Source organism: Ascaphus truei, chromosome 1 (genome assembly GCF_040206685.1).
Source record: "Ascaphus truei isolate aAscTru1 chromosome 1, aAscTru1.hap1, whole genome shotgun sequence".
Lineage (NCBI taxonomy): Eukaryota > Metazoa > Chordata > Amphibia > Anura > Ascaphidae > Ascaphus > Ascaphus truei.
In genome coordinates this window covers 550,448,232-550,472,076 of record NC_134483.1, presented here as the reverse complement: position 1 = coordinate 550,472,076, position 23,845 = coordinate 550,448,232, and the positions used below count along the sequence as shown (strand labels likewise).

Sequence of the window (23,845 nt, the reverse complement as noted above, 5' to 3'; positions counted from 1 at the left end):
AATAATGTAACATTTCTAGTTGAACATTTCTGTTAGTATGTAAGGATCCAACGCAGGCTCCGTCTCCGCCAAGGTTCAGTCGCCGGATTGCTCCTGCAGGCAGGAGAGAGGCTGAAACCAATCCGGCGTCTGATTCGCCGGTCCTACCATTTAGGCTCAGTCCTTCCATCAGGAAGTTGGCTGAGCATAAACCTTGTGACGTTTGCTGATCACAAGCAACCTGCCGGGTATCATCTTGCCTCGTTTGCATTGAACTTCACTGCTGCCTCCTATCCTCGATCCCAGATTACTCTCGACTATTCTGCTCTCTCCTACCCACGACCCGGCTAAAGTGACCCCTACGATCCATATCTTTCCAACCCTCGACCTCGGCTTGCCTCCTACGATCCTACATTCTCCTATCCTGATCCAGCTATGCACTACTATGAACCTGCACACCGGACGTGACTTCTCTTCCCTAGGTTGGTGTTTTTTAATCCCCACCTCGGCCTCGCGGTCCTGTCTGGTTTGTGGCGAGGATCCGTTAAAGTATAAAATACGTCTGTAATTCCAATAGGTATGTGACTGGCGAAGGCAAAAAGCACCTACTGTCCCGGACAGCTTTATTCTAAAGCTTGCCGGGTGCGTAGTGGGCTAACCGCGGGTCTTGTCTCCGTTTAAAACGGAGTTTCCCGTGCGGCGGCCGCTTCAATAGATAAGCGCTAATGGCGCTTACTATTGAAAGCGCCCGAGGCGCGGGAAAACTGGCCGAAAACGGCCAAAGATAACCGCGCGCCACCCGCAGCTGTTTTTAAACTGCGGCAGCAGCCGCATTAGTTTTAAGCCGGCCAAGACTGTAAGTGGTTAACTTACAGTTTATATAAGGTACCCATGTCTGGTACAGATGTAGAGGTTATGGCAGCGGTGCGCAAACTGGGGGGCGCAAGATTATGTAGGGGGGGCGCGGGCTGCGTGCGGGGAAACCTGGGGGCGGGCAGAGCTGTGCACGAGCGGCCAGAAGCTCCGTGCTGAGGCCGCTTCCAGTTCCCTGCTGTGTCTGCCTGCAGAGGGGGCGGGGCCTGCAGAGGGGGCGGGACCTTGCTGCGGGGCCTTCCCTGCACACAGACAAGCCCTCCTCCTCCTGTCTTTTACCCGCCCGTTTTCTGCAGCACATGGGGGGACCTGAGCAGGCTTAGTTACTCCATCTCTCCCCCCCCCCCGTGTGTGTGTGTGTAGTGGGACCTTTCTCAAGGTGGTGCCCCAGTGGGACCGAAACGTCGGTTTTTGTGTAAATTTATGATTTACTTACCTGCGTGCTGTCCCTTGATGTCGTGTTGCAACCGGTATCGTATGGTCTATATATATGTGTGTGTGTGTGTGTGTGTGTGTGTGTATATGTATATATATATATATATATATATATATATATATATATATATATATATATATATATATATATATATTTATATATATATATATATATACATATACATATACATATACATATACATATATATGTGTGTATATATATATGTGTGTGTGTCTATATACACACACACACACACACACACACACACACACACACACACACACACACACACACACATAATATAGTGTGTGCTGTGTTGGTTGTGATTGAGTGGGTGTTGTGTGTGTGCTGTGCCTGTTGGTTGTCTGTCTATGTGTTGTGATTGAGTGTGTGTTGTGATTGAATGCAGTGGTGCACAAACTGAGGGGGGGAGGGGCTTGCGGCAAAACCTGGGTGCGCAGGCAAAAAAGATGTGCGCGCGTGGGCGGCCAAACAGAATAGTGCAGGTGGCGGCCACGTGATACGGAGGTACTGGGGAGGAGCACGCCCCAGCGCTGTGATGTCAAACGCCCCTCCTTCCGGTGTCTGCGAACAATAGCGCTGTGTTCCTGCTCTCCTCCGCTGGCAACCTGCTGCGCTGCGATCCTTTGCGAGTGAGAGGGTCGGCTGCCACTATATCAATCATACTATGAATGTACAGAAATAATAATAAAAAAAGTGTAAACACTTCCCCGCTCGTGCTTGCAAAATGATGCAGGACACGCTGTGCTCATGCTTGGAGAGTTGGTGATGTCACCGCTCTCAGCGGCAGCGTGGACGCAGCCTAATTTTGCAAGAGCGAGCTGTTGAAGTATGTAAGTATTTAGGCTGCGCTTATAGTGCCGGCGACGCGACGTCGCCCGAAAACAAATGCATTGTCGCCGCCGTGTGCGCTTATAGTAAGCGTGACGTGGCGACGCAATTTTTTTAAGCCACCAATATTTAATTTTTCAGTGGCTGTCGCCTCGTGACAGCCCCTGAACCAATCAATAGCCTGATCGCCCACGCCGCCGCCGCAAAGCGCAATACAACTTTCGCTAGCATCGCCGTCGCGGGCACTATATGCACGGCCTTAGACATATATGTATTTACATTGTATACCGTTTAATAAAGTTGTTTTTTTTTAATGTGATTTTGATTACATCAGGCAGGGGGGGCCCGGGAAATGTAATGGATAAAAAGGGGGCTCGGCTTAAAAAGTTTGCTCACCCCTGGGTTATGGCACCCATTAACACAATGTGTTATTTCATAGTAGTGTTATTGTAACCAGATTATTTAACTTGTTATGTTATCCATTAAAACTGCAGTTCAGTCTTTTTTTTTATTATTATTTTTATTTATTTTTTTAATTCAATAGTTTCATGTGGGCAATCTCTAATTACCTAAAGAACTGTATAGCTGCAGGTCAATTCGTTCTCCATGTATTGATCGGCGAAATTTGGCAAAATCTCTAGAGAAGGGATATGTTTTTCCTCTGCTTCTGTCACTCAGTGGAAGCTCATGAATATTCATGAGCACTCCTGCACTGACATGTGCAGAGGGAGGGCAGTGCTGACAAAGGGGTGTGCCAGGGCTTGTGACAGGACATGAAGGGGCAGTGCCTTAGCAAATGGCTGTTAAAATAGAATACAAGAAAATTGGTCTTTCAAAGTTGTTTTTTTAAAAACAGAAAATGCTAAAAGTATTTTTTCTTACTACAGAACTGATTTATTAAAAAACCCACACATGCAGGATATTGACTGAACTGCAGCTTTAATGGTGTTATAACATGTAATAATGTCAGCTATATCTGTATGTGTAATAACGCCAGGAGTAATCAGGTGACAGTGAAAGACAGATTAGAGAAACACAGACACAGTTAGTGGGACCCTCAAAAATACTAGCAAGGTATGCGCGTGCACATGCGCAGACGGCGGGATCGCCGAGCCAGATAGTACAGGGAAATCAAGTCCTCACTACGGTGGCTTGTAATGGCCAAAAAACGTCTGCGCATGCGCACGCGCACCGGAGCAGGGAGCTGAAATCTGTATGCTGTGTATGCTGAGGGACAGGCCGTTTTTGAGGAGGACATAGCCTGTGCACGGGCTCTTGGAAACCTTCAATCCCAGCCACCCGAAGTGAAGATCAACGCAGCAATCATCTGCCAACAGGGAAACAGCCAGGACAAACCACTCCAACCCAGGAAGGGATTCGTTGTGGAGTCTGGCAGCATCTCCTCTCTATGCCTGAAATTATCGGCCGCTTGTAAGTGTTCAATCTCTTTTTTTCCATTGTTAATAAATTTTATTGCACTATTTTTTCCCTTTATATTTTTTTGCTAAGGAGGATACCAGGAGGCTTTTCCTCACCCTCAACCAAATACAGCTACATAAAGAAAAGAGTACAAGAATTCAAGATACTAGACACTCTGATGTAAGTGTGTCTCCTTTCATTCAGCAGTATTTTTCATCTCTCCATTGATCTCATACCACCCCCAATCCCCCCCCCCCCCCTCACAAATCAAACGAAGAGTTGTGTATAATCACTGTGTTGGTCCCTTACTGTGGTCCCCTCTCTTCTCTCCTTTACCTATATATCTAAAACGCCGTGGAGCCACAAGCAGAACAACGCGCCGGAGGACCCCCCTTTTTCTACCAGTATACCACGATAGGAATGAAAAAGAACAGAATTACACAAACTAATAAACACTGAACACAAATGGCTAATATAGCTATATGTATCTCTCCCTGCAGCTGGCCCAAAATCTCTCACCCAGAGAGAAAACAACAGTAGAACAGGAACAAATGGACCTATAGCGCATAGGAGAAATAGAAGAAAAGAAAACAGCACATAGTGTAATCTGTATATAACCCAGCTAAAAAACCTGCTGAAACAGAATGCACTTACAAGATGCATAAAAAAGGATATCTCCACCGGAGTCACAATGCAAAACACCCACCGAATGCTCCTGCTAACCGAATCTAAACCTGACCACAAGCACAGAGGGAGTCTGTGCTGCTATAGAGATCAGAGGGGAAGAGGGACACTGTTTCAAGCAGCATCGGTCTCTGGAACCCGCCACAGGGATCACCCCACAGACACCACAGAAGACTGATGTGGACAGCACCCTGCCTACAGTTTATTAAACTATTTGTACGTTTGTACTATACCTCTATTTTTCCTATTCTGATTATTCCTCTGGGATCTGAGATTACGTTTGAGTTTGTTGGAGTATGGTAGTTACATTGTGGAGGTGAAATTCCAAGTGACCAGACGGAGAGGAGGGTTCCTACATACGGAGGAGTAAAGACTCTGCTACTCTGCTGGTATACATTTACCATCTTGTAAGTGCATTCTGTTTCAGCAGGTGTTTGGCTGGGTTATATACAGATTACACTATGTGTTTTCTTTTTTTCTATTTCTCCTATGCGCTTTAGGTCCATTTGTTCCTGTTATACCACAGTAGGAAATAGACCAGTGCTGCACATGTGTAGATGATGTAGTAATAGCTATACAAGGTAACAATGTGCAATGTAAGCGCTGTTTACTAGATACACCGGGGATGCTGACACCAGTTAACATACAGGCTGGCGATAGGACTGCCAGGTGATTAGTATCACAACCCTGGTAATGTGGACACAATCTCTAGTTACCGTGTGTGTCACACACCATGTGTGTCTGATCACGTGCCTTCAGTGTTGGAATGCCGCCAGGTGAACCTGTGGGCTAATTTGTATTTATTTATTTTATTTATAAAATGTTTTACCAGGAAGTATAATACATTGAGAGTTACCTCTCGTTTTCAAGTATGTCCTGGGCATAGAGTTAAAATGACAAATAATACATGGTTACAAATACAGTTACATAAATGAGCAGGGTATACATTATATACAAGACATTGCATTCACAGTTAGAGATCATATATATTATAGGTGTATGTAACAGTTACAGACCAGATTAAAATGTGAGACAGCCTTAGTTCTGAAAGAACTTAAACTGGTGGTGGATGTGAGAGTCTCTGGTAGGTTGTTCCAGTTTTGGGGTGCACGGTAAGAGAAGGAGGAACGTCCGGATACTTTGTTGAGCCTTGGGACCATGAACAGTCTTTTGGAGTCTGATCTCAGATGATAAGTGCTGCAAGTGGTAGGGGTGAGGAGCTTGTTCAGATAGCTGGGTAGCTTGCCCAGAAAGTATTTGAAGGCAAGACAGGAAAGATGAACTTTGTGCTTAGACTCAAGTGATGACCGATCTAGTCGTTTGAGCATTTCGCAGTGATGTGTGTTGTAGTTGCATTGGAGAACAAAACGGCATATTGAATTGTAGAGGGTGTCAAGTTTGCTAAGGTGGGTTTGGGGTGCTGAGCCATATACTACGTCTCCATAGTCGATAATTGGCATTAGCATCTGCTGTGCTATACGCTTTCTGACCAGCAGGCTTAGGGAGGATTTGTTCCTGTAAAGTACCCCTAGTTTGGCATAGGTTTTGGATATCAGGGTATCAATGTGCATCCCGAATGTTAAGTGGGAGTCAAACCATATGCCCAGGTATTTAAAACTAGTGACAGGAGTTAGAGTGGTGTTAGCATTGGTTCTGATCTGGAGCTCAGTCACTGGAAGCTTTAAAAATGTAGTCTTGGTCCCAAATACCATTGTTACAGTCTTGTCAGTGTTTAAAAACAGTTTGTTTTGGGAAATCCAGTTTTCGAGTCTCAAAAAGTCAGACTGAAGTATGTGTTGAAGGTCAGAGAGGCTGTGATTGTGTGCATATAGGATTGTGTCATCTGCATACATGTGTATTGAATATAACAATGGGTGTTGTGGTGCTCTAAATAATCAGGTGTGGCTTGAAATAAATGAATCAATCCAATAAATGTCCAGATAATAATTGAGTGTTCATATACTGCATGTTGAGAAGATAACAGGGGTATGTGCCTAGTGGTGTCTGCTTGACTGCCACATATGATGACACGTATATAAGCCCAGGTATCAGAAATATAGGAGATAATGACCAATACAGGAATAATTACATGGCATAAATGCTCATTACCTGTAGATTGCAGGAATATTCAGCATATCCATGGCGTGCAGTCTGTAGAAAGTAGAATCCAGATAGTAGAGTGCCAAACAGAGCACAGCCAACGACTTGAAAACTTGATGATGAAAAAATCCCAGGCAAACTCCAAAATAAACAGATTAGGTATTTCTTGCATGTAATCCATGTTTTTTGGAAGTTTGCAATAAATACCTAATCTTCTTATTTTGCGTTTGGCTGGGAGTTTTTCATCATCAAGTTTTCAAGTCATTGCTGTGCTCTGTTTGGCTCTCTACTATCTACATGTGTATTGAGGCTTCCTTACAAGCTGTGGGAAGATCATTGATGAACACTGAGAAGAGTAGGGGCCCCAGAACAGAGCCTTGCGGGACACCACAGGTGATATCCAGGGGGTTGGAGTTAGAGCCTGAGATGGACATATGTTGGGATCTTCCTGATAGGTAGGACTGAAACCAGTTTAAAGCATGCTTCCCTATTCCAGAGCTCTGGAGTTTAAGCAGGCTAGCATGATCAACAGTATCAAAAGCCTTTGCAAAATCTAGGAATATTGCACCAGTGAGTTGTCCCCGTTCCATTCCACACTGGATTTCATTGCAAACTTTTAGCAGGGTAGTTACGGTGGAGTGTTTGGGGTGAAAGCCAGATTGGAATTGGCTAGGGAAATTTGTCTTGGTATAGTAATCGATTAGTTGGGAGTGGACACATTTTTCCATGACTTGGATAGAATTGGGAGAAGAGAGATTGGCCTATAGTTTGAGACAGTGTTTTTGACCCCACTTTTGAAGATTGGGACAACTCTGGCAGTTTTCCAGGTCTTAGGGATATGGCCTGCAGACAGGATAGAGTAGACTATGGAAGCAATTGGTTTGGCAATGGCTGGGGCACCAAGTCTTGGGAACTTAGATTGTACTGTAGTAAGTCAGGTCCACATTGGCTGCTTAGTTTTAATTTGAGGAGCGCTTGTGTAATCTCCTCTTCTGATACTGGGCCAAATTGAAAATTGTGGGCAGTGTTGGGAGGGGGTGGGGCTATATGGGTACTCCCAGGATGAGATTCAGGTTTGTGGTTTGGGTTGTGTTTCGCTAATAAGTTAGTAGCACACCCCACAAAGTAATCATTGAATACATTTACAATGTCAGTGGGGTTTATCAGAGTAATATCGCCCTTAGTGATATTACTTGGTTGTTGATGGTTAGAAGGCTGGAATATATTGTTGATAACCTTCCAGAAGTTAGCTGGGTTTGATGTATTCTGGTGTAGATAGTCAGAGTAATATTGTGCTTTTGCGTGCCTTGTTTGCCTTGTGCACATGTTCCGCATGCATCTGTAGTGATTGAGATCCTTGGTAGTGCCAGTTACTTTGTAGCTTTTCCATAAGGCATCCCTGAACTGGTAGAGTGCTATAAGGTCAGTTGTAACCCATAGAAGGTGTGCCCCCCGTACCCTTTGTCACGGTAACTTATGACAAGGTTATAATATACACACCAAAAATATCTCTGGGTTGAATTGAACACGACTTAGATATGATAAATTAAAGTTTATTCCTTAAAGAAGGTGAACACACAAGATACAAATAACAGGCAAAATATACACTTACTTAGGGTTGGAATGATGAAGTAATCAGGTTACATGATTAGCAATTCATGCAGCAATCACGAAAATACGCAAAGACAACTGAGGATAGGCTGGACACTGGTTTATATGCAATCTCCAGTCTATACCTTATTATTGAGTGCAGGCTACCTGCACCCAATCTCTCCTTGCCACCTCACCTGAGGGGCACCTTAACACCCGCCCACTGCGTGGATAATATTCTAAACAGGGGGCTTACTTCCTCAGCAACCCTCCCACAAGCCTGGCGTCTTCCAGTCTAGCTGGGCTAGGATACCCTTTGTTCCAGGTGTGAATTACCACACTTAATCTCAAGCATCCATGTCCTGCATACGGTTGTGCTTGCATACACAAGCAGGGTGGGGGAGTCTTTGATCCGGAGTTTTATGATCGGCCATTTGTCTGCCATCCGGAACATTAAAATAGCAGATGGGCGGTCGGACTTCCGGTGACATCAGCGCCAACGGCGGCTTTGGGAAAGAGCTCCTGAGCCCTCCATATAGCAAACCCGAATAAAACAAAGAGAATGCAATAAAAAACGCAAAAAAAAAAAAGAAGGTGTGCAGTAGCAGTGCCGCCGGCTGGCTCCGGTGCTATTTTGGATCCTGAGGTGTCGGATTCCGGCGTCCTGGAGAGCGGCGACGGGGACCGCTGATTCACCACTGCCCCTGGAGCGCGTCCTGATCCCCTGCAGACCGGAGCGCATAAATTCGCCGATCGCGGCGCATAGCCCTGCCGGAGTGTCCGGAGGACTGAGGAGGGAGCCTCCGATAGCCCCGAGGAGTCGGGAGAAGAGAGGAGCGTCGGTGACCGAGAGCGGGCCCCCCCCCCTTCCTGTGGAGTGCGGGGATTCCCTTCTGCAGCCGCCGGAGGCTATGTGGAGGGAACGTAGCCCCCCCCAGGCATAAACCCATCTCCTCCCCACAAGGACGGCAGGAGGCATAAAGAAGGTAATACCCAGACCCAGAGCCCTGCCGGGGGGGGGCGGGGGGTGGAAGAAAGCAGGGAAAGAAGGCATAGGCCCCATTGGCAAGGTGAAGAGGGAGGGGGCGGCCATCTTGGAGAGACAGCACGTGGAGGCCCTAGTGACACATAGGGGTGCCTAAAGAACCACTAATAAAGGTACTAAACGGGCTGAGAGCCTCACTCAAAGTCAGGGGGGATATAACGGAGCCCCTCCTGGGCTATGAGCAAGAAGGCAAAACCCCCTGCCCAGCAGAGTGTGGGTAGTTATTTCAAGTTGGCGAATAAACCCCCTGCTAGAGCTGAAATGAGTAAAAATGGAGGCCCGCTGCGCAGCCCAGCAGGTACCCCAGAAAGACCCGAACGCAGCGCTGAGAAGGAGACGCAAAACATGCTTCCAGACGCAACCAAAGCGTATCTGGAAGAATTATTCATAAGAATGCGTACGGGGTTTCAGGAAGATCTGGCCAGAGCTATTACAGAGCTCAAGACTGAAATGAACACCCTAAAAGAGAAAACAGATACTATCCAGAAAAAGGTAGAGGATGTTGAGCAGTCTTATTCTCTCGCGGAGGACGAAATAAATAGACTAAACTTTGAGATCCGGACCCTAAAAGAAAATGCGAAGGAACAGGAGAATAGGGACCGACGCCAAAATCTCCGCGTGCTGTACATCCCAGAGTCTGTTGAGCCGAGCCAACTGCAGCCCTACCTGAAAGAACTTTTCACAGACCTGGTCCCTGAGCTCACACCGGACCAGTTGGAGTTGGATCGGGCACACAGGACCCTGGGCCAAAAATCGGAAATTCGGCCAAAAAAGAAAAAATTCTCACAGCCAGCAGAGAAATGGGGACCATACAGTTCCACAATTCCCAACTAGAAATTTACAGCGATCTGTCTAAAACCACAGTGGACAGACGAAAGGAAATGAAACCCCTGACGCAGACTCTGCGGAATCATAAAGTGAGGTACAGATGGGGGTTTCCTTTCAAGTTGGTGGTGCAGAGAGGAGGGAAGTTCCATGCGATATCTTACATGGAGGATGGTCCCCGATTCTTGAGGGGTCTAGGTTTGCAGCACAGAGAAGAAGAAGAGGAGGAAGCAGAACCAGACAGACCTGAGGAGGGACAGAGCAGCTGGACGCAGGCGAAAACCCCAAGGACCTCGAACGCTTGGCTTCCCAGAGGACCCCAACGCAAGAAGAGTGAGGAAAACCAGCGGAGCAGCTTCTATTTTTTCCTATCTTGTGACCCGCAGAATTAAAGAATCCCCTTACACAGTTCTCAGCCTGTCCTAGCTCCAGACTAGGCAAAACCCTCTGCTCAGGACAGCACTCAAGCCTCAGAGAACAGAGCCTAAGAAGGCTTGGGACATTAGGACTCTTGGTGAGCAGGGAGCCTTAGATAAAGAGACGAAAAACTCCCAGAGGGGGACAAGGGAGAAGATGATCAGGGAGGAGGGAGGGAGAACGAGGAAAATAAGAACATTAAGGCCTGGCTGTTTAGGTTTCAAAGCAAGGTTTAAGGTTAAAGTTAAAATGTTAAAATGTTTATATCTTTTAAAAACAGAAGGGGACAAAATATGCTATGTTGATGAAAATAGCAGATGGGCTCTGAGTTTTCCTACCAGACCCAAAATACAATTCATAGGTTAATATCTTCACATATCAAAATAATCGGTTCTGTTGGGCCCAGTGGGCTGATATTTGCCAATCCCTCATGCCGGAGGGGGTTCTACATAGTGGCCAAGTTTCAGCTCCCTGCGACCCCCAGAACCGGAGATACACCAATGCAGGTTAAAAAACTTTTTTAATACAGGATTCTTCCCTTTAAAAATAAATCTCTGCTTTTCACTCTTTCCCTATTGAAATCAACGGGCTCCGTCGCCATAGGCGTTCAATGGAGCAACTCCGCCGTTGAAGTCAATGGGTTCCGTCGCCATAGACTTTCAATGGGGCAACTCCGCCATTGACGTCTATGGGACTTCTCCGCCATAGCCTTTCAATGGGGAAACGCCGCCATTGACGGCTATGGGGAAACTCACCAATCTTTACCTTTGCCCACACTCCATCTGGTTGTTCGGAGAGGGCTGGGAATGGCCATGCATTCATGCTGGAACCTTGGCTACATGTGACCCAAATCCCAGCACTCTGGTCCTCCCAGAACCGGAGATATGGACTTACACTTTTTACAGTTTCGGACTTAGCCGTTTTCACGCCACGCGGCTTTCTCCCATTGGAATCAATGGCGGGCGCCGCCATAGGAAATGCATGGGCGAGCGTCGCCATTAGATTCAATGGGACCTCCGCTCCGCCATTGAAGTCAATGGCGCGACCCTCTTGTTGAGCTCGACCCTTTACGGAGGTCCTGGATTCTCGGACCCGGTGGTGGTCGAGTATGGGGAGGCCTAGGTGCTAGGGGCAAAAATAATTTTATTTCTAGGTGCTCTAGAACCTAAGGTTCCCACGCCAATTGTCGGTGAACTTTAACTCTTTGATAAAGCTCTCTTCAAAGACAAGGTATCCGCTTTTGCGGTCTGCGGTTTGGATGGCTGCCAACCTGTTCCTGGAGGTCGGCGTTGAGGAATCCCCATTGAAGTCAATGGCCCCATTGACTTACAATGAGAAACCGCCGCTCCTCCTCTCGGACGCCCCCTGCTGGTCTCCGCTGGAAACAGGTCCAAAAACGCCAGATCTGCCATTGGAATCAATGGAGCTGCAATGGCGACCTATGGAAGGCTGCAAAATGGAGCCTGAAAAGGCGGGAAAAGGGAACAAAGGGCTATAATCACTGAATTAACATTAACCCCTTCCCTCCCGCATCAACCCCAGAGTATGTGTTGGTGCAAACACTGGGATGAGAACAATACATTTTTTTCCAGGGGAATATACAGTTCGATGCTGAAGCAAGGTAAAAACACATTACTGGACCACAGTCCAGTTAACTCCGTGCTTCCCAAGTGAGAGCAGGGGGTAACTAAATGGGGTGTAACCCCTTTAATACCGGGCCAAACCCCCTCTCCCATGACACCCTTATTCTGCATAGAGGAGCATGGGTATCACAGAGTTTTAAGAACTCTGATTGGAAATAGTCGAGCACAGAATCAGGGTCGGGAATTAAATCGATTCTGTGCCATGGGCAGTTTGTAAGATCAGCCAGAAACTGTAGTTGGTTAAAGTTTCTAAATGTTCTAGTGAAGAGAACTTTAGAGCTTGATTGGGGCGGTTTAATTTTCGTTACACAGTACACTATTGCATGGTCACTGAAAATGTCAGGAAGGATGCCAGAGGATTGGATTCTGCTGGGATTTGAGGAGAGACTCCAGTCTAGTAAGGAAAGGTTGTGAGATATCAGGTTTGTCCGTGTGGGTTGGGAAATGAGTTGCGATAGGTTAAGTGACTTGATTTGTGTCCGGATTTTTTGGTTTTTATGGGTCGAGCCAATTGAAGTTGAAATCCCCAAGAACTAGCAGCTCACTCTTCTCATTCAGAGAGGAAATGGAGCCAAGAACCTGGCTGATATCAGTCAGGGATTGTAGAGGGGCTTTAGGGGGGCGGTAGATGACAGCAACCAAGATGGGCTTAGAAAAGGGGAGGCATTTTCTGCCAACTAGGATTTTAAAAGAGGGTGGGCTTGGGGGGCAATTTAACAGTGTAAATTGTAAGGTGTCTGCAATATAAAATAACACCCCTCCTCCTCTCTTTGACCCATCTTTCCTAGAAATGGAGTATCCTTGAATGGCAATATTTGCATCAGGAGTTTTAGGGGATAGCCATGTTTCTGTGAGAACAATTGCTTTGGGTTTATGCATAAGGCCCCATGCTCTTAGTTCATCCAGTTTGGGCAGCAGGCTTTGGATATTTATATGGGCGACAGCCCGTTTTGGAATTTAAAGGTGGAATTCTCAGGGGTATGGGACAGAGTTGAAATGGGAGGGCCTGGGTTAGGTTCAATATCACCTGCTAAAGAGAGTAATAGTACGAGTAGAAATTTGAGTAGTTGTTTGCCATTATAGTGAGCAGTGGTTGGTGTGCTGGTTTTTAGACTTCTCCACCAACATTCAGTAGATAGTGCAAGGTTTTTGAGTTGTCCAGGGTGTATGGTGATGTGGTGTGTGGGCCAGGAGGGAGGAGTTTGTAGTGGATAGAGAGAGTAGTATTTCCATGAGGCCACGAGAGAACAAAGTTGAGGTATATACCAGATTCATTATGCTAGAGGTAGGTAATGCTGCATGGACCTGTTGTGAGTTAAGTGTGTGTGCAGACTAAAGAACAGGGGTGTGTCTTTTCCTCGTCAAATGTTTTGCTTTATTGCAGTGCTAGGGTCTATTTAGGGTTTCAGTGGGCTGAGTGGGTGTGGGAGGTAGTTGTGTGCAGTCAGTGTTGGGAGAGGCTGTAGTGAAATAAGTTGTAAAGGGGTGGAGGGTTAAAATGTGCAGGCTTACAAGCTTGGGATCATAGTGTGGTCATATAAGCTCACCGTTTGTTGTCTTGTGTAGAAGAGTGCAGGTATTTACCGTCTCAGTACCCACATTGTTCCTATCACTTCGGATCACTCAGTGGTCGGACATAGGAGTGCTTTAGCGGGTTACGTCAGGGTATTACAGGCTGCATACAAATTAGCCCACAGGTTCACCTGGCGGCACTCCAGCTATGAAGGCACGTGATCAGACACACATGGTGTCCGGTCGTCTACCTGCCTAGCACCCAGTGGACTCTATCTTATTTATACTTGCCACATGCTCGGGGGCAACACTGCTAGCATCATTCACCCCACGGTAACTAGAGATTGTGTCCACATTACCAGGGTTGTGATACTAATCACCTGGCAGTCCTATCGCCAGCCTGTATGTTAGCTGGTGTCAGCATCCCCGGTGTATCTAGTAAACAGCGCTTACATTGCACATTGTTACCTTGTATAGCTATTACTACATCATCTACACATGTGCAGCACTGGTCTATTTCCTACTGTGGTATAACAGGAACAAATGGACCTAAAGCGCATAGGAGAAATAGAAAAAAAGAAAACACATAGTGTAATCTGTATATAACCCAGCCAAACACCTGCTGAAACAGAATGCACTTACAAGATGGTAAATGTATACCAGCAGTGTAGCAGAGTCTTTACTCCTCCGTATGTAGGAACCCTCCTCTCCGTCTGGTCACTTGGAATTTCACCTCCACAATGTAACTACCATACTCCAACAAACTCAAACGTAATCTCAGATCCCAGAGGAATAATCAGAATAGGAAAAATAGAGGTATAGTACAAACGTACAAACCGTTTAATAAAACATATGGACATAAAAACGGATATCTCCACCGGAGTCACAATGCAAAACACCCACCGAATGCTCCTGCTAACCGAATCTAAACTTGGCCCCAAGCACTGGGGAATTTTAACCGGCGATCCAGTTCTGCAAAGGCTATTACCTGTAGGCAGGGTGCTGTCCACATCAGTCTGCTGTGGGGTGATCCCTCTGGCGGGTTCCAGAGACCGATGCTGCTTGAAACAGTGTCCCTCTTCCCCTCTGATCTCTATAGCAGCACAGACTCCCTCTGTGCTTGGGGTCAGGTTTAGATTCGGTTAGCAGGAGCATTTGGTGGGTGTTTTGCATTGTGACTCCGGTGGAGATATCCTTTTTTATGCATCTTGTAAGTGCATTCTGTTTCAGCAGTTTTTTTAGCTGGGTTATATACAGATTACACTATGTGCTGTTTTCTTTTCTTCTATTTCTCCTATGCGCTATAGGTCCATTTGTTCCTGTTCTACTGTTGTTTTCTCTCTGGGTGAGAGATTTTGGGCCAGCTGCAGGGAGAGATACATATAGCTATATTAGCCATTTGTGTTCAGTGTTTATTAGTTTGTGTAATTCTGTTCTTTTTCATTCCTATCGTGGTATACCTTGCATCAAGTATTAAGAGACAATAGGCTCCCACCTATGTGCCCTAACTGGGCAGACCAGACAAAGGTATCTGACTCAGTATATATCACCTCGGACTAGGGAGTTGCTACTATATAGACACCAGTTCAGCTCTTGTTGATGAATAACAAACCATACTATATATGCTCGTATTAAAGGGCGGTGGACAATTAATTCCACTGAGCTCGTTCATGGATACTAAAACCCATGACCTTGCAGGTGATAGAATCCAAACTAACCTATCACGCATGTTGGATCCTGAACACTCAATATAGTGTCTACAGAGCAGGATCATTTTTTTTTTTGTGTTTAATCATCGTTTTAACTACCTTTATTTTAATTGGATACTAATAAAGTTGAAGTTTTTAATTTCTTCACTAAATCATCTAGGTGATGACAGAGTGCCCATATTAGGTTACATTTTTCTGTTTGTTCTCTTGATCCTCAAAAATATCCAGTCTTCAGGTCCCAACTATAAACGCAGCAGCTGGTGACAGAGATGAACCTCAGGCCCACAGGACTGACATCCCTATTACAATGAGAGAAACCTCCTCTTACCCAGTGAGCTGAGGTTCTGGTTATTCTCCATAACATCCTTGTAAGACCCCCGGTGTCCTTCTAAATACTCCCATTCCTCCATGGAGAAATAGACAGCAACATCTTCACACTTTATAGGCACCTGAAACACAGAGAATCCCCCACTCAGTATCCAGATATAATAACTGGTCCTGTAAGAATCTTTTACTTATGGAAAGCCAGGTTAGCAAGGGAGAGAGGAAAATACAGATACATGGAACAAAGTTTGTACAAAACCAGGCTGAATGAAGACATAAAGATGGTAAAATGTAACAGTGCCCAGCAGCCCTCACCTCTCCGGTCAGCAGGTGAATGATCTTGTTGGTGAGTTCCAGGATCTTCTCAGACATCAGCTTCTTGTCATTGCTTCTCTCATGTAACAGGGAGTTAGTTGGATGATCCATGTCGGGTCTCTGGGTCCTGCAGAATCCTTCTGGCACACAGGGCCTGCTGCTGTCTGTAACACGCTCACCGTGCTTCTTCACAACTATATAATCCTACATATAGAGAGACAGTAATAAATATCCCTGTGCAGAGTAAGAGACACACGTGGATATGTGTCATATTCCTGCAGATTTGTTGCTTATCAGTGATAGGGACAAATCTTGTGTTACCAGCTCTATACTCACGTAATCTATTCAGTTGCCTCCCCACCAATTCTGTCTATTGTATCACTAACTTTACTGCACCACACTCACTGACCCCACTGTGCCAATATGAGCACAAAGATCATGTATTGTACAAACATCACATTACACATAATATGTAATCATTACAGGACTTGTGCCATTCTGAGGCTATTACAGAATAATGTAACACAGGCACAATGCATCCATGTGATAATCTACATAATACTGAACATGTTATCTCTTCTTTCACTCCCTACACATGGATGTTTGAATGAGTGCGCATCCATTAGGACCTCAGAGTGATATATCTCTGTCCTCTGCTACACAATTGGGTCTGCAAGGAGAGATACGAGTGCACTTCTCAACCTTGACCGACAGGACTTGACATGAGTATCCATGGCAACGACAGGTCCAGACGAGGCTGCCGTAGACACGTCGGCGCGGACTGACATCAAGTCGCCTACTTAAGGAGCACCGCCGGAGCTCCCCTTCTGCAGAGTCACATCCTGAGGCACACAGGAACGGAGCACGAGCACAGATACGCAACAAACAGCTTTTGGAGCAAACAGACTTTTCCTCTACCACGCACACTCAGGGAGTACCACGGGTCTCGTTTCATGTGGAAATGGGCCCCCTGCACCACGCGGACTTGTGGACATTGTTTCGCACTTATTCGTGATTGAACAAAATCAGTTGGGTAAGAATCTTCCGTGCTGTATTTTGTGCCCCATTGTATGGTTTGTGTCTTATACACTTACAGGATACTTTACTTCACGTAGTGACTCTTGCTTTGTGCCACATGTGGCTTTAGACTGTCACTCAGTGCCTTACATAGATATGCTTTTATACCATGTAGCTCATTACTTGGATATCTCATACAGACCGTGGCTAGTTTATGCTATTAATCCAGGAATATTGATACCGCCCCTTTCTTCCTTAAATACCTTTTTCCAGACTATGGTTACAGGAATACCTCTGATCTTGTGTGATAAATCTCTCATGTCGCATCTATGTTCATCATTACGGATACGCTTTAATCATTACAAGTTATTTTTTATTCAAGCTACTTGCTTTCTGTGATTTTTCACTGCTGAGACCCCACACACTTTTACAGTTTAACGCATGTTCCCCTGTTCCAGAGCACTGAAGCTTAACAAAATAATATGATCAACAGTATCAAAAGCCTTTGCTAAATCTAGGAATATTGTACCAGTAAGTTGTCACCGTTCCATTCCACACTGGATCTCATGGCAAACCTTTAAGAGCGTAGCTACCGTGGAGTGTTTGGGGCGAGATCCAGATTGAAGTTGCTAAGGAAATTTGTCTTGGTATAGTAAATGCTTTATTAGGAGTAGACACATTTCCCCATGACTTTGGATAGTATTGGGAGAAGAGAGATTGGCCTGTAGTCGGATGTCACAGGAGACCAGCTCTTTTAACACTTTTATACCTTACCGGGATCAATTCACTAGGCAGGACAACATTATTGAACAAATTGGGTTTATTCGGGCAAGCCCGCAGACATACAAGAAATGCAGTAAATACATACCAACTGGGGGTCTGGGGGGAGTCACTAGCCTCAACTAGGTACCGGGTGCCTGCTTTGGTTAGGCTTACCCTGTTCGCAACATGTCCAGGAACACACAGTACTCTTTTCGGGAGAGCCAATGCGCTATCCCCGCTGGTTCAGCTCCGTCCAATTCTCAGAACATGGTCCAGAGAACTTGGACGCGAGAACTTGCTCCCTGCGCCTCTCCTCCGCTTGGCCAGTCCGCTCTTCTAGGTCGAGCCCCTGCCAGTCGCGTCACTGGAGGAAAACGGGAACAACGTAAAACCTTCCTTGTAACTTGGCTGCGTTCTCAGAACTTGGCCGTGAATTACAGGACTTATCCTAGGATCGGCCAGGCTTCTCCGGCAACTCTGTGCCGAGTGCTTTGCTATTCGAAGCAAAGCACTTTTGAAAAGCCCGCCATCGCTTTACCAGATCAAGCCCTAGGTTGCTCTGGTTCTCCGGCCTCCATACATAGACCTTGCTGTCCTATGTCTAACATGGAAGATGGACAGGCGACCAATCAGAGAGGGGGTTTGTCCCTAACAGCCAATCATGAGCCAGGGGCTTGCCTGGCTTTACCCAATCAAAGGACGGGGCATCCTTTGGCTCTGGTTGCTGGAAAGGCGGGAAATATGAACTGGCCAATGGAAAGTGCCTATAAAGCTCCGTCTCGGCAATGGCTTTCCTTGGCCATCCCATTACGGCCCACTGGGTAGGCTCCATAGAGTCTGGCTACAACAAAGGGTCTCACCTCCTGAGAGCCCATCCCGCAGACCTGTTCCTCTGCCCTTCCCCGCCTGCCAGATGTCCCAACAACTAGACCATCTATTCCTTTGATCCGCCATTGCCATGCAAGCCCCCCGGCTAATTACATTACCAGGGCTGGCTGCATAGTAATGGATACTGTGGACGGACGTTCACAGAGGTACACAATTAGGAGGTTTTATAATGTGAAATTATAATAGGCTTTATTGTGCCTGTTCCTTTTCATCAGGAAATTATCCAAACACAGGGGGGGGGAACAAAGCTTCCATTCACTTGGGAGTATTTCTAGTGAAATCCTATGCAATTAGTTCACATCTCCCTTAGTGAAGAAGTTCTCGCAGCCCCAAAACATATAGCATGAAAATAAGCAGATATAAGCAGTCTCTTAAGAATAAAAGTCTTATCTGTTTCTTGGAGGGAAAATCTCACTTCCTGGTTCAGCTTCAGGTGCAGTAGTTTTCCCTGTGTCTTGAATTCAGCTCTGCTGTGCAGAGCTCAAGACCGCTCAGCTCCAGAGATCTGGGTTTCTTTTGGCCAGTCTCTCCTGGGACTCAAGAACCTCTGCTCTGTCTCTCCAAAGGTCAGCTCTCAGTCAGAGCTAGGGAGGAGTTACTTCCTGTCTCAAAGGCAGGCTTTTTCTACTACCTGTAATCAGGCAGGTGGTGCTAGTTAATTTGCTACCAGCAATTAACCACCACACTGCTGGATTAGAGGCACCTTTGTGAACAGGGATAAGTCCCCTGTTACAGATACCAATCCAAATACATTGAAAACTTGTAACCTAAAACCTGGACTCCAAAACTAGGTTTTAAAACAGGCTCCTGCATTGTGTTTTAAAACCCAATTGTAGAACTTGATGGCGGGCAAAGATCTTACATAGAGTCGCATTAACACTCCACACACACAGCGTCTTTACGTACAGACGCGAACCCGCAAATCATACACTTTCCGGGTAAAATAACAGTACCCCCCGGTATAACCGGTCAGCAACCCCTTACATGGTTTTTTTACCCTATTTGCCCCCCAACATCCACCCTTAAACTCCTGTTCCCAAAGTTCCGGTCCTGCAGCTATTTTTTATGAGAGACCCTAACATATAAACTCACAGGGGACAGTGTACGAGCACATGGTTACAGGGGACCACATTAATACACATTCCTAATCCCAAGAGCTGACACTCATAGCCCATTACACATGTTTTTTAGAGGCAGCCAATCGGGCTTCACCTTTATTATGTGTGTATTTTAATAACATTGTATAAACATGATCTGTGACTACTCATTAGGTAACCTTATTGAGAGAAGCGGTGTACTTGCAGCTTAGTACTTTGTAATTAGTCTGAGCAGCAGTTCCATTGGTTTAGGTTTTAATTGGCCAGCTGTACTAGGTTCTCTTTGATGTTTAGCTTAGTATAAAGGTATACCATATAGAGCAGTAAGCATGACCCTAGACGAAATCATTGTGACGAAAAGCGTTGGGTCTTTGACTGTTTGAGGCCACCGTATCAACCCTACACTACCTGCTGTGAGATTCTGATTGGCTGAGGCGGCGGTGATACGCCAAACTCACGGAGGACTCCGATCGCGGGTGAGAGACGCTGACGGGGGAGACCGGGACGCGTGTGTAACTGCACGCTGAGCAGCTGATCCGGGAGGAGGGTTGAAGTCACTTCTTGCTTACTTACCAGCGAGGAAAGTGTGAGTCTGTTTCCTTTCCCCTCTGTGTTGTATGTCATCATAAGTAAATGTTAATGCACTATACCCTCTGCATGTGTGTCTTTTTCTTCATATGAGGTTAACCAGGAGTCCATGCACCAGAGGATTTCTACATATGGAGTGACAGTATTGTTTGTTTTCAGTGTTATTTTTCACTGGGTTCACAGGGGACAGTGTATGGGGACAGTGTATGGGAACATGGTTACAGGGGAACACATTAATACACATTGCTGATCCCAAGAGCTGACACTCATAGCCCATTACACAAGGTTTTTAGGGGCAGCCAGCCAGGCTTCACCTTCATTATGAAGGCCGGCTACCCCTACCGTCACATTGGAGACGATGTTTTTGTCCCCACTGTTGAAGATTGGGACAACCCGGGCAGGTTTCCAGGTCTGTGGGATATGACCTGAAGACAAAAATAGAGTTGATTAAGGAGGTAATTGGTATGGCAATGACTGGGACACTATGCGTCATAGGAACTTTGATTGCAGTAGGTCACGCCCACACTAACTGTTTAGTTATAATGTTAGGAGCGCCTGTGTCAGCCCCTCAGATACTGGGGCAAATTGAAAATTGTGAGCAGTGTTGGGAGGGGGTGAAGATATAGGGGTTTTCCCATGTTGAGCTATATGATTGTAATTATGGTTGCACTTTGATAGCAGGGAAGTAGCGCACCCCACAAAATATTCATTCAATGCGTTTGCAATGTCAGTTGGATTTCTCAGTGTATTATCATCATTGATATTAGATAAAAACAAAAACAGAAATGCCCAGCGCAGCATCCAAAGTAACTCAACACATAATACAATACTTCCGTGCTAATCTGCTCATGAGTAAGGGTCATTTAGTTAAACCCATTGGCCAAAATGTTATAAGCCTGCAGCCGACATAAAGGCTGTGACCAGTCTGCAGGTCCTGACACTACCTGGTAACGTTCTCATGTACCTCTTTTTTTTTGCTGGAGGGAGAAAGACCAAACTGGGCCTGTCATACACAGGAACATGATAAAACTGCTCATTGGAAAGTTGGACGGGGCGAGCTTAAACCCTGGGAGGAGAGGCCGCACCTCCAAACAACAAATAGTTGCAATAACTCATGAAGCTCAATTTACATATTAGATGGTTGTTGATGGCTGGAATACATTGCTGGTAACCTTCCAGAAGTTTGCTGGATTTGATCTATTTTGGTGAAGATTATCAAGAGTAACATTGGGCGTTTGCTAGTCCTGTTTGCCTTGTGCATCTATTCCACAGGCATCTGTAGTTATTAGAGATCCTTGGAAGGGACAGTTACTTTGTATTTATTCCACAAGGCATCCCTAAAACGGTAAAGCACAATAAGGTTGGTTATAACCCAGGGTAGGTGTGGCTCCTGTACTCTTGTTCTGCGTAGTGGAGTATGGGTATCACAGAGATTTAGAATCTCTGTAGAGTAGAAATCATTGTCCTTTACCAAAGAGCTGATTCGCGTCATTCCCCCTTACAGTCTTATAGTGTACTCCCCGCCCACCTACGTCACAGCGCTGCGTTGTTTTGGCGCGAAAAAACGCTAGAATCGCCGAGATATAATCTCATTGGTCAGGACTATCAGCCAATGGAACAGCTCAGTGCCATAGGTGTGTAGCGAGGGGAGGGGAGTGACGCGCTCCTCTCACCAGCACGCAAACCCCTCCACTGACACAGATAGCAACGCTGCCTAGTAACACTCATCAATCCCCTAACATAAACATTAAGCCTCTTTGTAGAGGTACATTATCGAATGTAGGAGCGGGTGAACAAGTGGGCGGACGGGGAGGGAGGGGGGAAAGGGAAGGGGGGGGGGTTGGGAAAAAGGGAAACAAAGACTATTAAAGGGGAAGAAAAATCAAATAAAATAAGTATATACAAAATTGTAGGGAGATGTTCTGGATTTATGCCCTTGGGACATTGGCACCCAGGGGCATGAACCAGGACTGGGAACTTAAACATTTTTTGAAATAGATATTTGTTCTTATATACATTTGTTTATTGCATATTAATGGTGAAGAACATACATCTCTCTACTTGCTTTATATATGTCAAACAAGGTTGTTAAAATTTTGTGTTTCACAAGTTAAACAAAGTCTTTGCAAAAACTGCTGTTCCTTCTGGACCTCAATATTCATTATGATTCTGATATATGTTTTATATTATTACCTTACATTTCACACCTGTTTTTTGTCCGTTCATCTGACAATACTTCCAAGTAATGATATGTGGGGGGAACAAATGTCTCTGTATTAACTTATTGTTATAAGATTAATAGACTCATAGTCACTTGTAATGAGTTATGGTTTAACATTGTTCTTCAACTTCACGTATCACCTCCATTTCAGGTTTAGATTTGCAGATTAATTGTTATCTGTTTTTAATATTTGCTATATATGTTGTTCTTGTTTTTTCTATTATTCCTTTAGTTTAGTATATTTTGTTATACTGATTTTATTTGATTTTTCTTCTTCCCCTTTAATAGCATTTTTTTCGCGCCAAAACAACGCAGCGCTGTGACGTAGGTGGGCGGGGAGTACACTATAAGACTGTAAGGGGGAATGACGCAAATCAGCTCTTTGATAAAGGACAATTTTTGTCCGAAACGCGTCAGAGTGTCTGTCCCCGTTACCATGTGATCTCAATAAAATAATATTTTTAATCCACACCTCGCTGGTCCCTTTCTCCTACTTTGCTGTGCACCGCTGCAATCCAAGGATTTCTACTCTACACTACTTCTGAGCGTGATGCACGCACCATGAGAAGCTGCCACTTGTGAGTATTGTTTTTCCCCTCAATATGGGGATTTGCTGACCGGGAACAGTGTTGCAGTGAGGATGTCATGCCCCGCGGAGTCACACAAGAATGATGGTATGTTAACCCTTCACTAACTCCAGCATATGGGCAGTCATACATTATAGTACAATCACTGTATTCAAAACACTGGGTCCAATGCTCTTCCTTTTGGCTTTATGTGCTGCTGTTCTCACCATGATATGTGGACTTTTATTCTCAAGTTTGGATTTCCATTGAGTCCGAATCAGATTGAGCACTGTTGTTGGGACTTGTGCCCCAAACCACCGATTTAGAATCTCTGATTGGAAATAAACCAGCGCAGAGTCGGGTATCAGGTTGATTCTTTACCAAGGGCAGTTGGTGAGATCAGCCAGAAATTGTGAGTTAAAGTTTCTAAATGTTCTAGTGAGAAGAACTTTAAGTCTTGATTGGGGTGGTCTGGTTTTCCTTACACAGTACACTATTGTATGGTCACTGAAATTGTCATGTAGCAAACCAGAGGATTGGATTCTGTTGGGACAAGAGGATAGAATCCAGTCTAGCAAGGAATGGTTGTGAGATTTTAGGGTTGTGCGGGTGGGTTGGGAGATTAGCTGGGTTAGGCTTAGTGACTTATGTTGTGTCTAGATTGGCTTTACCCTAAAAACAACACAATTTAGGATAAAATCACCTAGAACTAACAGCTCATTCTTCCCATTCAGAGAGGAAATTGTGCCAAGAAAATGTATGAACGGAGATAGGTGCATCAAGGGTTGTAGGATTTAGCCATGTTTCAGTGAGAATAACGGTTTGGGGCTTATGCAAAAGGCACCATGCCCTTAGCTCATCTAGTTTGGCCAGCAGGCTGCAAATATTTATATGGGCGACAGAGAAGGAGAAAGGGGTATGGGACAGAGCTGGAAAGGGAGGGTTTGGGTTGATTTCAATAGAAGAGAGTCATAGTATAAATA

General features: G+C 45.4%; 1 protein-coding gene across 3 annotated transcripts in view; it reads right to left on the bottom strand.

The window, feature by feature from the left end:
* Positions 1-23,845, bottom strand: part of LOC142468166 (oocyte zinc finger protein XlCOF8.4-like) — a 50,073-nt gene that overhangs the window by 3,189 nt on the left and 23,039 nt on the right. For all 3 annotated transcript variants that reach the window (XM_075574373.1, XM_075574392.1, XM_075574383.1), the window contains exons 3-4: positions 15,724-15,927; positions 15,413-15,533 (exon numbers count right to left, since the gene is read on the bottom strand). In XM_075574373.1, the coding sequence (XP_075430488.1) occupies positions 15,413-15,533; positions 15,724-15,927 (325 nt within the window). The remainder of the gene's footprint in view (positions 1-15,412; positions 15,534-15,723; positions 15,928-23,845) is intronic.